General features: G+C 39.1%; 1 protein-coding gene across 2 annotated transcripts in view; it reads left to right on the top strand.

Moving 5' to 3' along the window:
* ABCA12 (ATP binding cassette subfamily A member 12) overlaps positions 1 to 13,027 on the top strand; it is a 176,381-nt gene that overhangs the window by 117,553 nt on the left and 45,801 nt on the right. For both annotated transcript variants that reach the window (XM_061607702.1, XM_061607703.1), the window contains 3 exons: positions 1,152 to 1,279; positions 2,296 to 2,383; positions 8,962 to 9,067. In XM_061607702.1, coding sequence (XP_061463686.1) covers positions 1,152 to 1,279; positions 2,296 to 2,383; positions 8,962 to 9,067 — 322 coding nt within the window. The remainder of the gene's footprint in view (positions 1 to 1,151; positions 1,280 to 2,295; positions 2,384 to 8,961; positions 9,068 to 13,027) is intronic.

The raw sequence follows: 13,027 nt of genomic DNA, 5'->3' as shown, positions 1-13,027 counted from the left end.
GATAGCTGCCTCATTCTGCCTATTGGTAGGCCTGGCCCTGGGACCATGGCAGGGAAAGAAAGAAGTAAACTTCCCCACCCCACCCCTACAGCTTGGAGCTGTCTTAGGCTTCCCCTTGGCTGCCATGTACACAACAAAACATGCACTTTAATTGCATTTACACAGTTAACTTCACTTCCGGTTTGGCCCTTACTGCTCATGTGTACCTTTGTGTCACTAAGTGAAAGTGAGAGTGCAAAGGAGTAAGAGAAGTGAATTATGTACTCCAAAGAGGTTGCACTTCCTGTGATTAGTGTTATGGATACGCAGGGTAACTCAGTGGTCAGTGTGTATTTACCTAAGAAGCAGGCTTTTACCCTGCATTTAAATCACTGAGACTTAAGACTTGGTAAAATAAGAAAAAGCTACTTTGTTAACAGACATACACAGTAGATAGGAAAGGCATACCTAGTTCTAACTAACTAAGTTGGAGGTGTACTGCCCAGTCTTGGGTATTGCCCTCATGGCTCAGGAGAGAGAACAAAGACTGAGATGTCTCCTCTCTCCTTGGACAGTCGAAGTAAAAGAAAACAAAGGATGGACGGGCAGGTCAGCTTCCCTGAGCATATCAGTTTACAACAGAAGGAAGTTAGGTATTGCGCACCGGTAAAGGTAGACAAGCCTAGCCGTCTGGAGGACCCTAACTCTATCTTCCTTCTGGAGTACAAACAAAAGAACCCAAACAGGAGTTGCTCTTGCCCCACTTCCACCAATTAGGAAGGTGCTATATAAACAGAGCTTCTTGTGGGTCCTCAACCCAGGATTAACAGGTGCTATAGAAATTCTGTGGTGCACATATAGTTTGATTTTAAGGACTGTTCGGTTCCTTAATGTTAATTGTCGTCACACTTGAATCAGCATAGAAGAAAAGCATGTGTTTAGCTGAAAACAAATAGACTAAATGTGCACGTTTTATGTATCCATTTTTAAATAGATAAATAAATTTAATTAAAATACTTTTCTTGTTTTAATATTATCTAAATGTTATGATGCCTGCTATGAATGATAAGTGGTCTAGGGGCAATAATGTGAGTTGTGCATCTATATGATTTATTTGCTAAACCTAACCACCTACTTTTTAGGTATAAAAAGCAATTCTCTTTTCTTCGTAGACTTGTCCAAAACCTAACTTTACTCCACCTCACAAAAGGACTTTCTTCTCCCGGACATTGTATAACCTCACTGGGCATGACGTAGAGACTTACCTTCTAGTTACTGCCAAAGACTTTGTGCAGAAGAGGTACCGCATTCATCCTATTACCCCCTCATTATTTCTTTAGCATTTGATTCTCTTTTAACAAATACTTTTTACAATACTATCTTCAGTTGTCAGGTCATTAAAATTACTGTAAAAGTTTACTGTGTATTAAAACGGTAGAGGTTAGATGTGTCTGAATAGTGTTCCTAGTAGTTATGGCAGAGGTGGGCAATGTCGTGCCTTCCAGATGTTTTGGACTTACAACTACCATCAGCCCCAGCCATCTTAACCAATGTGTAGAGATTATGATGATGAGAGTTGTAGTCCATATCATCTGGGAAACACCCCACTGCTTATCCCTGTGATACGAACTGGCTTCTTTATATGGCATATGACGTTCTCTCTGTAGTGCCCTATTCTTCTGATGCTACAAACCTGACATGTCCAGACACGGCAAAAAAAAAAGGGTGGGTGAGTGGGAGGAAACACAGCCAGTGGATTTCATTAAGTTCCTGGCAAGCTAGAATGGATGGCTGACATACCACATATGGTCCAAAGGGATCGGGCCTGCGCTAGAATAATGTAGGAATTCAAATATCCCTACTGTAAAAAGTAGCAAACATTTTTCAAAGTTCAGAAATAGCAAATTGTTCAGCCAAGAATATTTTTTTAAAAAATAGGAAAAGTGCATAAAGCATTTAAATTTCATTATCTGATTTATTGTGGCATTTGCAGATACTTGGTTTTATAAAGGTAAAATTAGAAATGTTGTGGCTCTGCTTCATTGTGTGTTAGACTGTTAAATCCTGAAAATGTTAAAAAAAATGCTAACAACCATTTGCAATTCCCATTCTTTGTCAAGCTTTTAATGTGCTGGCTTAGCTGTTGGTATTTCCTTGATATAAGTACTTATGCACCATTGCGGTACATTATATGACTGGACTGCTAAGCCTCATAGTTCTACCCACCTCCAAGGAATGAGTCAATTATATCACGTCTAGTATGTGTAGCTCATGACTGTACTGTATTTCCTAAGACGTTTTATTTTTCCCATATAGGTATGGTGGTTGGAGTTTTGGGCTGCCTTTGACTAGTGATCTACAGTTTGATATAAAGCCAGTACCTGCTAACAGAACAATAACTAAGGTAAACTACTGTCATTAAAATAAGGAATGAAAATCTGTAAAAGTGGTTTATTATGTTTGAAATGTGTATATAAAAATAGCCTAGTTGAAACTGGCTAAAATAATTAAATAAAAACTTAGGACATTGCCATCACCCAAATAAAAGCAGTACAGAGTTTATGAAAGAGTATTAGGTTTAGGGCTCTCACATGTTACCTATTTGAGGTTTATAGCCAAAATGTTTTATCTGTGCTCCTTAAAACCATAATGTGTGCACACAACTTATATTATTATTTTTTATTTTTCACATTCATATGCTGCCCCAATGCATGAGGTTTTCTGGGTAGCTTACATATGGGTGCAAGTGCCATGAATTGGCTATGGTGGAAACATGTGTTTTGTTGTTGGGTAGGTCTGGTTTGCCCATAAAGCTAAACTATGGTTAACCATGGCTTAGTGTATGCATGAATGCATCGCAGCAGCGTAATTGTGGTTTATTTATTTTTTCAATTAATTTTTATTCAAATTTTCAAAACCAAAACAATACAAAAAGAAAAAACACAAATCAATACAATAAAAAAAGAAAAAAAAAGAATAAAAACTATTGACTTCCGATTTGTCGTAGTTCAGCTATAAGTCTATAATATATAACAAGCCTGTCTCTTAATAGATTATAAAATCACCTTCCTCCAGCGGTTATCTTAGTTGGTATCAAATCTCATTAACATCATATCATTTTATTCTTCCACAAAAAGTCAAAGGGAAGTTTCCAATCCTTGAGATATATGTCCATCAATTTTTTTCTAGATAAACATGTCAATTAATCCAACTCATCAAGTCTATTAAGTCCAGTAATTTCAAATCGCTCTTCTTCCATTATCAGTGTTGGTTCCATCTTCCATCTTTACGCACCCAATAATCTTGCTGTCATAGTCATATAATAAGAGTCTGATAGGAATTTCCTTTATCACAGATATTTCCTTGCCATCAATTCCGAACGTATCACTGAAAAATTGTTGCAAAGCCGCATCTCTGTTCCTCTTTTTTACAGAATACACTAGCACATCTCTTGAAGGTTTTTCCATTGACACAAAACAGGGATTAATTCTGTTAACTTTCTCCATTTCAAGTTCCATCAAATCCTTCCAATCCAGAAATTTTTTCGAACCGATGATATCTTTATCACCAATCTCTTCACCAATTCCTTCAGGGACAGCGCTGAGTTCCAAACAGTAATATTTGTCTCCAGGATCCATCACAGCCAGGAAATCCAATTGTTTTTCTAAGTCCATATTTAATCCAATCTCCATATTTTGAACCTTGCCTTTAATTTTTCTTTCATCCTTTTTTGGTTTTCCAGATCTATCTTTATTCTCCTTTCTCATAGAATCCTGGATTTCGTAATTGTGGTTTATTAGCTATGGTTCAAATGTAATGCTAAACTATGGTTACCTAAAGTTTATAAACCAACTACAATTCTTGATAAATGAGCAACCTTTAACCATACGTAATTGTGGTTTATTAGCTATGGTTAAAGGTTGCTCATTAATCAAGAATTGTAGTTGGTTTATAAACTTTAGGTAACCATAGTTTAGCATTACATTTGAACTTAGCATTACGTAGTCCTTAATTATGGAGCTCTCACCGCCCAAAAGCTACAATCACAAGCAAAGAGCAGCAAGAACTCCAAACCACTCTCAAGATTTGGCTGCTTTCACTGGTGCTATTCTGTGATATAATAAATCAAGGTTTAAATGACTGTCTACCAGATACCTCAGCTTTAACTATGGTTTATTAGCTATAGGTAATATTAACCATGGTTTATTGCTATGTATGGATCAAGCCATAATGTATGAAGCAGCTCACAGAAAGAAAATATCCCTGATTTTCTCAAAGCCATTACATTAGCATCCAAGAAACTAATAGCATTTGTGTAGTGCTTTCAAGTGTTCAAAGTGCTCCACATACATTATCTGCTTATAAACATTACAGCAACCTTCTAAGGTAGGTCAGTCAGATGCGGAATTACAGCTAAGATAGAATGACTCGCCTAAGGACACATAGAACAGGAATAGGGTTGCCAGATCTCCGGTTTTTGCCTGGAGACTCCGGATTTTGGGGGTCCTCTCTGGGTCTCCAGGTAAGTCACGTTAATCTCTGGACTCTCAGCTGTAATTTTTTTAAAAATAGTTTCTAGGTGGTCTGGTTCACGAGAGATACACTTAAATGTCAACTGCCCCCCCTCCACAATGTCTGTGAAATGATCTCTTAGCTGGCTGCTCTAATCCTGCCCTTTCAGGTTTGTAGCCAATAAGTGAAGTCAGGGTTGTGATTTGTTGACCTCCAGGCAGTGCCTAGACCCCATTGCAATGCCAGGTTGTTTTTTTCTGCTTATTTGAAAATCTCATAAGTTGAGTAAGTATATAGCTTTCAGTTTTTTTCTCTCTTGTGTGAAGGAGTCAAACAAGTCTAAATTTTCCTGGGCTGTTACAGAGGGCAGTGTTTTGAAAACCTTCCCAATATGAAGCTTTTCTGGGAATAAGGCTGCAATGCTAATCCTACATACCTGGAGTAAACCCCATTGAATTCAGTAGTTTTAAGTAGACATGGTTAGGATTGTGCTGTAAATTAATGGGATTTTTGAGTGAACATAGCAAAGAATTGTGTTTGTGTTGTAAATCTTTCTCTCCCCCTCCAGTTCTATTTTTTGAAGCGATTAGGCAGGGCATACATAAGTATCAGTTTTCATTATCTAGGAAACTAATACTGTTTTTTAAAAAAATGTTCTGCAGTGACCAACTGTTTGACAATAAACTATTTATATGGGGTGTATGTATTTTTACATCTCCAGTGAGTGTGTGCATATGGAGTATTTCCAACAACCCTGTAAGGTAGGACTGGTGATTGGAAACCAAGGCAGCTCATATATTCCGTTAAATTCCACTAACCATAAAAACAAGTGTAAACAGTTGCAAAACAGCTTAAAGTGGCATTATTCTGAATATTGGGTTGGGTGAATGAAGTTTCTTATCACTTGAGTTTGCAGTTCTCTGTACACTTCCCTGTTTGAGTAAGCCCCATTGAATACATTGGGATTTGCTTCTGAGTAAAGAAACATAGGATTGCACTATAAATATCTTTACAGGTTGTGCAAATAATAAACATATTTGATAGTCATGCTTATATACATATTTCTTCATACTGTGTCCCAATAAGTATTTGATTTCACACTATGGTTGTAGATTATTATTTCTTCTACATTTTAAGTGTGCCCTTCTTCCTTGGGGTGGTCATGGTTCCCTTCTGTGGTTTTCATCCTGAGGGGCAGATAGGCTGAGAGATGGTGCGTAGCACATGGTCACCCAGTACATTTTATAGCTCATTTCCATTTAAAAAAATAATTTAAATGATTTACATTTACAAAGTTTATGAAGTAAATCCACATAATACATTTAAAGCACATCCAACTCGCATTTAAAGCGCATAACTTCCCCTAAAGAATCCTGAGAAGTGTAATTTCCCCCTCACAGTTATAGTTCTCACTACCCTTAACAAACTACAGTTCCCATGATTCTGTGGTGGGATTCATGTCCTTCAAATGTGTATTCAATGTGCTTTAAATGAATGGTGTGGATCTGCCCTAGGTATGATGTGCATTCGTTAGGGAATTGAAAAGAACAATTGTAAAAGATACTTTTTTAAACAGGGGAAGGGTTGTAGCTCAGTGGTAGGACATATGCTTTGCATGGAAAGGTCCAAAATTCAATTTCTGGAAAAGACTATTGCCTGGAATCCAGGAGAGCCAATGCTAGTCCATGTCATCAGTATTGAGCTGGATGGTACGAAATGGCCTGAGTGAGTGTAAGGCAGATTCCTTTGTTCCTAAAAGTGGGAAGAGCCCCAAGGGCCAAAGTGACTCCAAAATTTATTTATGTATTTTATTTACAAGATTTATATACTGCTTTATTGTAAAAAATCTCAAAGCGGTTTACAGAAGGAATTAAAACAATACATTTTTTGGCAAAAACAGTTCAAGACAGATATTTAAAAACATTCAAAATAATAAAACCAACAATGAGTTAAAAAGAGATTAAAAACATAATAGCTTCTACGTGCCTGGATGGGCTTGCCTAAACAAAAACAATTTTAGCAGGTGCTGAAAAGAGTACAATGAAGGTGTCTGCCTAATATCAATAGGCAGGGAGTTCCAAAGCATAGGTGCTATCACATTAAAAGACTGATTTCTTACAAGAGCAGAACAAGTACTATGTGGAACCCATAACATGGAAAGCACACCTTGAACTTGGCCTGGTAGCAAATCAGCAACCAGTGCAGATTTCAGAGCAGAGATATTATGTACTAATAGAGTCTCACTCATGTCACTAGGGCCCGCCCCCGAAATCTAAGGTTTTGGGATGCTTCTGACCTGGCAACCCTAAATAGGAAAGACATGGGATTCAAACTTCCTAACTGTTAGAGCAGTATGACAATGGAACCAATTACCTATGGAGATGGTGGGCTCTCCAACACTGGAAGCATTCAAGAGGCACCTGGAGAGCCACCAGCTGGTAGGCTTTAACTTGGATTCCTGCATTGAGCAGGGGGTTAGACTCTATGGTCTTATAGGTCCTTTCAACTCTACCATTCTAAGATTGTATGGTGACTTTCAGTTGACTTCAGTGGGACTTATTGGACTTAAGCCACCATACTGCTGTTTAGCTAGCCAGCAGAGCAGAGCGGAAAGCTTCAGCTACAAAACTGTTGTAACATTGGGGGTTTGGACTGGAGAAGGTTACTGGAGCCACAAGTGCTACTGGAAACTCCCTTGATACTCAATGGCAAAGCTGCCAGGCACATATTTTGTTAGGGAAGCTACAGGTAAATGGCCCAAGAAGATTAGAAGATGGTTAGAGGAGATGACTAGTTCTGTGATCACCCCTTCAGCCAGATAGTGAGAAAGGGTAACAAGGGAGAAGAGACTGCAGTTTAAGAGAGAGACAAAGAAAGGTTGAGTTTTGGGAAGCTCTGTAAGCTAACAGCTTCAAGGGATGCAAGAGTGCCTCTCTCTGCTGTGGGACAGTGTACATACACAAATATTACAAAGTATCTTAAAACATCCTCAGTGACCTTCCAAAGAAAGCCAAGCCCAGGTATGCACTGTTTCTCTGGAACTTCCCACTGCTTAGAGAAGTGTGGGTGAGTGTAACAACATGTTGTTCATCCTTTGCAAGCTTCACAAGGCCGGGCCGACCATTAGGCAGAGTGAGGTGGCAACCTCAGGTGTTAGTTGCTTGGGTGGGTGGCTGCAGCAGTGCCCCCAGCCATTCCTCCTGAGCATATCTTCCCAGCCATTTCTCCTGACCCCCATGACAGTTCCCATGTTCCTGAGCCAATAGTTTGGCAGTGATGATGCTTTCTTGTTGCTGCCATGGACTGTCTGTCTTGATCATCGTGCCCCAGTTCATCACGGAGAGCACTGTTGGAGCAGCAGAAAGCCAGCCAGCTCAGGCCATGAACTGCAGCAGGCACTGTGCATGTATATGCATTTCACTGCTCATGTGATGCATACTGCACTACAGCATTTGCTTGAGGAAGTGGATATCAGGTTGAGTGGGCCACGGTATTGGCAAACAGAGTGTTCCATGCTCTCAGGTGTAAGGTAGCCCGCTGCCCTCAAATGTGCAGGATTTTTTCCCATTCTCAGCATTGGTAAGATTCACCTGCCAGTCACTGTTCATGCAATATCATCCTTCACCTCCAGACCGGCTCTACGATAGATAACCGGCCCTTAAGTATAAATTGTTGTTGTTGTTGTTTGATTTATATCAACGGAATGGAACTTTTTCATCCTTGAAATCTGCATGTTCTCCCATGTGTAGAGCCAAACCTCTTTAAAAATCAACAACATGAGAAGCTTTTTTGGCAGCATCATGGCACTTGTCGAAGAAACACTCTTCACAATGAATTTAGGAGAACTGTTGATTGGACAGATGTTTATTGTAATAAAAGAAAGTACTGATGGCCATGAGGAGAGAGTGCCCAGTGCCAGTTGCCTGACCACTAAAGGAAATCTCTCTGCCTGAGGCACGGCTACACACAGATATATAGGCATGGCATGTAATGCACTGAGATTACCATATAAGGAAGCAATGTTATACATTTAGATGGGGTCTCCATATATGGGTTAAGGTACAAGTCACAAGGCACAATCACGTTTCCGGCATATCCTGTTGACCCTGCTTCTTACCATAAAACTCTCCACTGTTGCAAATCTTTCTCTAACCACTTCTGCTTTCTGGGCACCTAGTCTTTCTCAGTCATGCAGTTTGCCTACTTCTTCTTTATAACTTAAGCAAATACAAGCCACTCCAAACATCATTATTATGAGATAAGCATTGATTATATGAAATTCAGGCATTTTCCATTGATCCCTAAGGAAGGTTGAGGCCAGACTTCCTCACACTGATATGTGTGTGTTTCTGGAAATTGCCCTCCACAACTGTACCTTGTTTGAGTTGGGGGGGGGAGTAGAAAAAGGGCTAATTAAAAGCAAAAATGAGTAAGTGTTCCCTGTTGTTCTTCTCTCAAACTTAAATATAGGTCTGGTATAATCCTGAAGGTTATCACAGCCTCCCAGCCTACCTTAACAGCTTGAATAACTTCATTCTCCGTGCTAACTTGCCAAAGGAAAACTCTTCTGGATACGGTAGGCGCGTAGCAGACCCTGGCAGCATCATTTGCCAATGCAGGTTGAGAGGCTTTGTTTTCAGCCCATTGCCTAATACATTGTGACATAGTAAAGCATAACAATTTTATTCATCCCCATTAAGAATATCGGCATAAAACTGCAAATGGCTTATCCAATTTTTAGACTTTTCAGGGCATCAATTACACTTTCCTTGTGTTCCTACTATGTGCTGCCGGAGACAAAACTAATTAGTAAGCATTGTCTTCACGGTCATATCCCATGATCAAGCAGGAATTATTTTCAGTATTTTCACTTAAAATGTATTCAAGCACTTGGAACTGGTAAATATCCTATGGATTTGTAACTCTAGATAGGTCAGGCTTATTGCAACCTAGTTGGAGACAGAATTGATGGAACTTTCTCCATGGCACCTTTCAGGCGACCAAAGCCATTTGTTGCTTTGACAAATAAATGACAGCTTAAGAACCATTGAAATGGCCAGATAAAAGTTGACTGTCATTTTAGCAATTTCAAATAGGTGGCAATCCTGCTTTTGAGGTTTGACTTAGGTTTTGTGTATTTAAAAAAAGCACATAAAGAGAGCTTTATACACTGTCTCTAAGCAAATCATAATGGCTTTCGATTTACGTATAGTGCGCTCCTTCGTCTTCCAAGCCTTGGAAAATATGTATTGAAATGGAAATTTTGACTTCTAGCCTAAACTGCAGTAAAGAGAAAATGGCTTTGCCGAGAAGGAGCATTACAAGCTTAGTCAAACTGTATTTTTGATAGGAGGGGGGAATGCTTTCTAGTTGTTTGTAGATCTTTGTTTTCATCCATGGACTGGGAGGCATGAATCACTGCACTTAAGGGAAAATTTTGGGTTGATGGGCTTTTGTTTTGCAATCAGCTGTGAACAACGTCTTGCTAATCTATCTTGTTTTAATATCATCCTTCTCATATTCTTATTACTACTCAATAATAGATGGGCAACCTATTTTAGAAAAGCTACCCAAGTGCAGAAAACAAAAAGGGTGCTTTTGCTAAAGGAACAAATGCCAGCCAGGACCCAGTGAGTAGGATGCACAAGCATTACCATTGATTTCAAAATATTTTATGTGATATCCTACCACCCCACCCTATTACATTTTTGGTGCAAAATTAGGCAACAAATTTTACATTTTTAAATTTTAATTTTTATGGCCCTCAGAATCTGCCACAACATAAGCATTCTAGCCTTAATTCTGGATTTTAATGAAAGTGTAATTTAAGCATGTAAGACCTGTTGACATCTGTAGAAAGGTAAAGTCACTGGAATTAGATTTGGGTGTTATTTTTTGTTTTCTGTTTTTGGAGGGGTTTTTTTGTGGTGCAACTCCCTGAGTGGTAATAACTTTTTGAGTTTTGGATTATTTACTTTTGTTTTTATTTCTGTTTATTTAAAAATTTGTACCCCGTCTTCACCTTCAAAAAGGAGTTGCTTAAAGAAGCTTACAAGTAAAAAAGCAAACATAAAGCAACAATAATCCAATAATCCAAAAGATAAATTGACAAAATTAAAAATAGCACCAACCCCCCCCCCCACAAAGGACAGCAACAGAGTCAAAAGCTTGGTGAAGAAGGAATGTTTTCAGCTGCTAATGGAACACAAATAAAAAGGAAGATAACCTTGGGGCAGGGAGTTTCACATACGAGATGCTGCCACATAAATGTATGAAGTACATATGGGCTTAAACCTGGGTCCCTTTAGCCTTAGCTGAAGTGAAGGTGCATGGCAGTCCATTTAGGTGCATAATAAATGGCTAATTATTATGTATTCAAATTTGAATTCCGTAAAATGTGAAAATGTCATTATTATGTTTTTATCCTACTTTTCCTCCAAGACGTTCAGGGCTATGTACAGGATTCTCTTTCTCCATTTAATTTTATCCTCGCTACCACCCTCAGAGATACCTTAGGTTACCCAATGAGCTTCATAGCTGAGTGGTGATTTCATTTGGGTCTCCCCATTCCTTGCCTGAAACTCATAACTACTACACCGCACTGCATGATTATTATTACTTAAAGGTTTTTGCTTTAAGAATGTAATTACATAAAACAGTACCATTAGCCCATCACCATGCTAGGTCTAGGAGCTGCATGTGGCTGTATCTCCTCTAATATAGGTCACAGCTTTTCCATGGTTGATCACTCTGCAGAATTATTTTTATGGATTATGTCAAAATGGAACTGATGGTTTTCCAGTGCTCTGCCTCCTTTCATCAGGTCAGTTTAATTCTATGCAAACAATGTGCAAAATGTTGCGAGTGGATGCCGGCAGCATAAGCTGCTAAGTGGTAAAGAATCTCCTCTTTCTGAGTGGAGTAGGAAGCCGCATAATGATGGCGTCCTTGTCCTGTGAAAAATCAGCCGGATCACCCATTCAGAACATCCATACCTTTGACATCTGTCCATTCTAGACCACACCTGGCTGGCTTATGCAATACTGTATTACTCTTCACCTGTTCCCATCTTTGCTTTCCCGTCTTCTGCCCATTCTTTGTGCCCAAATGCTCTGCTGTTCCAGTTCACCAAGTTCTGGCACCAACACACCCTTCTTTATCAACCTAACATCATCCCTATCCACTAGCTCTGTCCCTTTAGCTTTTGAAAGAGGCACAGCTAAGGTTGTTCTTATTTCTGTCTCTCAAAGAACAGCAAACTGCTCAAGTTTTTAGATGGCCTTAGATATTATCCTTGAATTCTGCTCTTCTCTTAGAAAGAGCAATTTTGTTGTTATGTGCCTTCATGTCAACTACGACTTATGGCGACCCTATGAATCAGCGACCTCCAAGAGCATCTGTCATGAATCACCCTGTTCAGATCTTGTAAGTTCAGGTCTGTGGCTTCCCGTATGGAATCAATCCATCTCTTGTTTGGTCTTCCTCTTTTTCTACTCCCTTCTGTTTTTCCCAGCATTATGGTCTTTTCTAGTGAATCATGTCTTCTCATTATGTATCCAAAGTATGATAACCTCAGTTTCATCATTTTAGCTTCTAGTGATAGGTCTGGTTTGTTCTAACACCCAATTATTTGTCTTTTTCTCAGTCCATGGTATCCGCAAAGCTCTCCTCCAACACCACATTTCAAATGAGTTGATTTTTCTCTTACCAACTTTCTTCACTGTCCAACTTTCACATCCATACACAGAGATCAGGAATACCATGGTCTGAATGATCCTGACTTTAGTGTTCAGTGATACATCTTTGCATTTGAGGACCTTTTCTAGTTCTCTTATAGCTGGCCTTCCAGTCCTAGCCTTCTTCTGATTTCTTGACTATTGTCTCCATTTTGGTTAATGACTGTGCCAAGGTATTGATATTCCTTGACAAGTTCAATCTGCTGATTGTCAGCTGTAAAGTTACATAAATCTTCTCCTGTCATTACTTTAGTCTTTTTGACGTTCAGCTGTAGTCTTGTTTTTGTGCTTTCCTCTTTAACTTTCATCAGCATTCGTTTCAAATCATTACTAGTTTCTGCTAATAGTCTGGTATTGTCTGCATACCTTAAATTATTGATATTTCTCCTTCCAATTTTCACACCTCCTTCATCTTGGTCCAGTCCCGCTTTCCGTATGATATGTTCTGCGTACAGATTAAACAGATAGGGTGATAAAATTCACCCCTGTCTCACACCCTTTCCGATGGGGAACCAATCGGTTTCTCCATATTCTGTCCTTACAGTAGCCTCTTGTCCAGAGTATAGGTTGCGCATCAGGACAATCAGATGCTGTGGCACCCCCATTTCTTTTAAAGCATTCCATAGTTTTTCATGATCTACACAGTCAAAGGCTTTGCTGTAGTCTATAAAGCACAGGGTGATTTTCTTCTGAAATTCCTTGGTCCGTTCCATTATCCAACGTATGTTTGTGATATGATCTCTGGTGCCTCTTCCCTTTCTAAATCCAGCTTAGACGTCTGACATTTCTCACTCAATATA

This window comes from Rhineura floridana, chromosome 2 (genome assembly GCF_030035675.1).
Source record: "Rhineura floridana isolate rRhiFlo1 chromosome 2, rRhiFlo1.hap2, whole genome shotgun sequence".
Lineage (NCBI taxonomy): Eukaryota > Metazoa > Chordata > Lepidosauria > Squamata > Rhineuridae > Rhineura > Rhineura floridana.
This window is presented reverse-complemented; position numbering and strand designations above follow the sequence as displayed.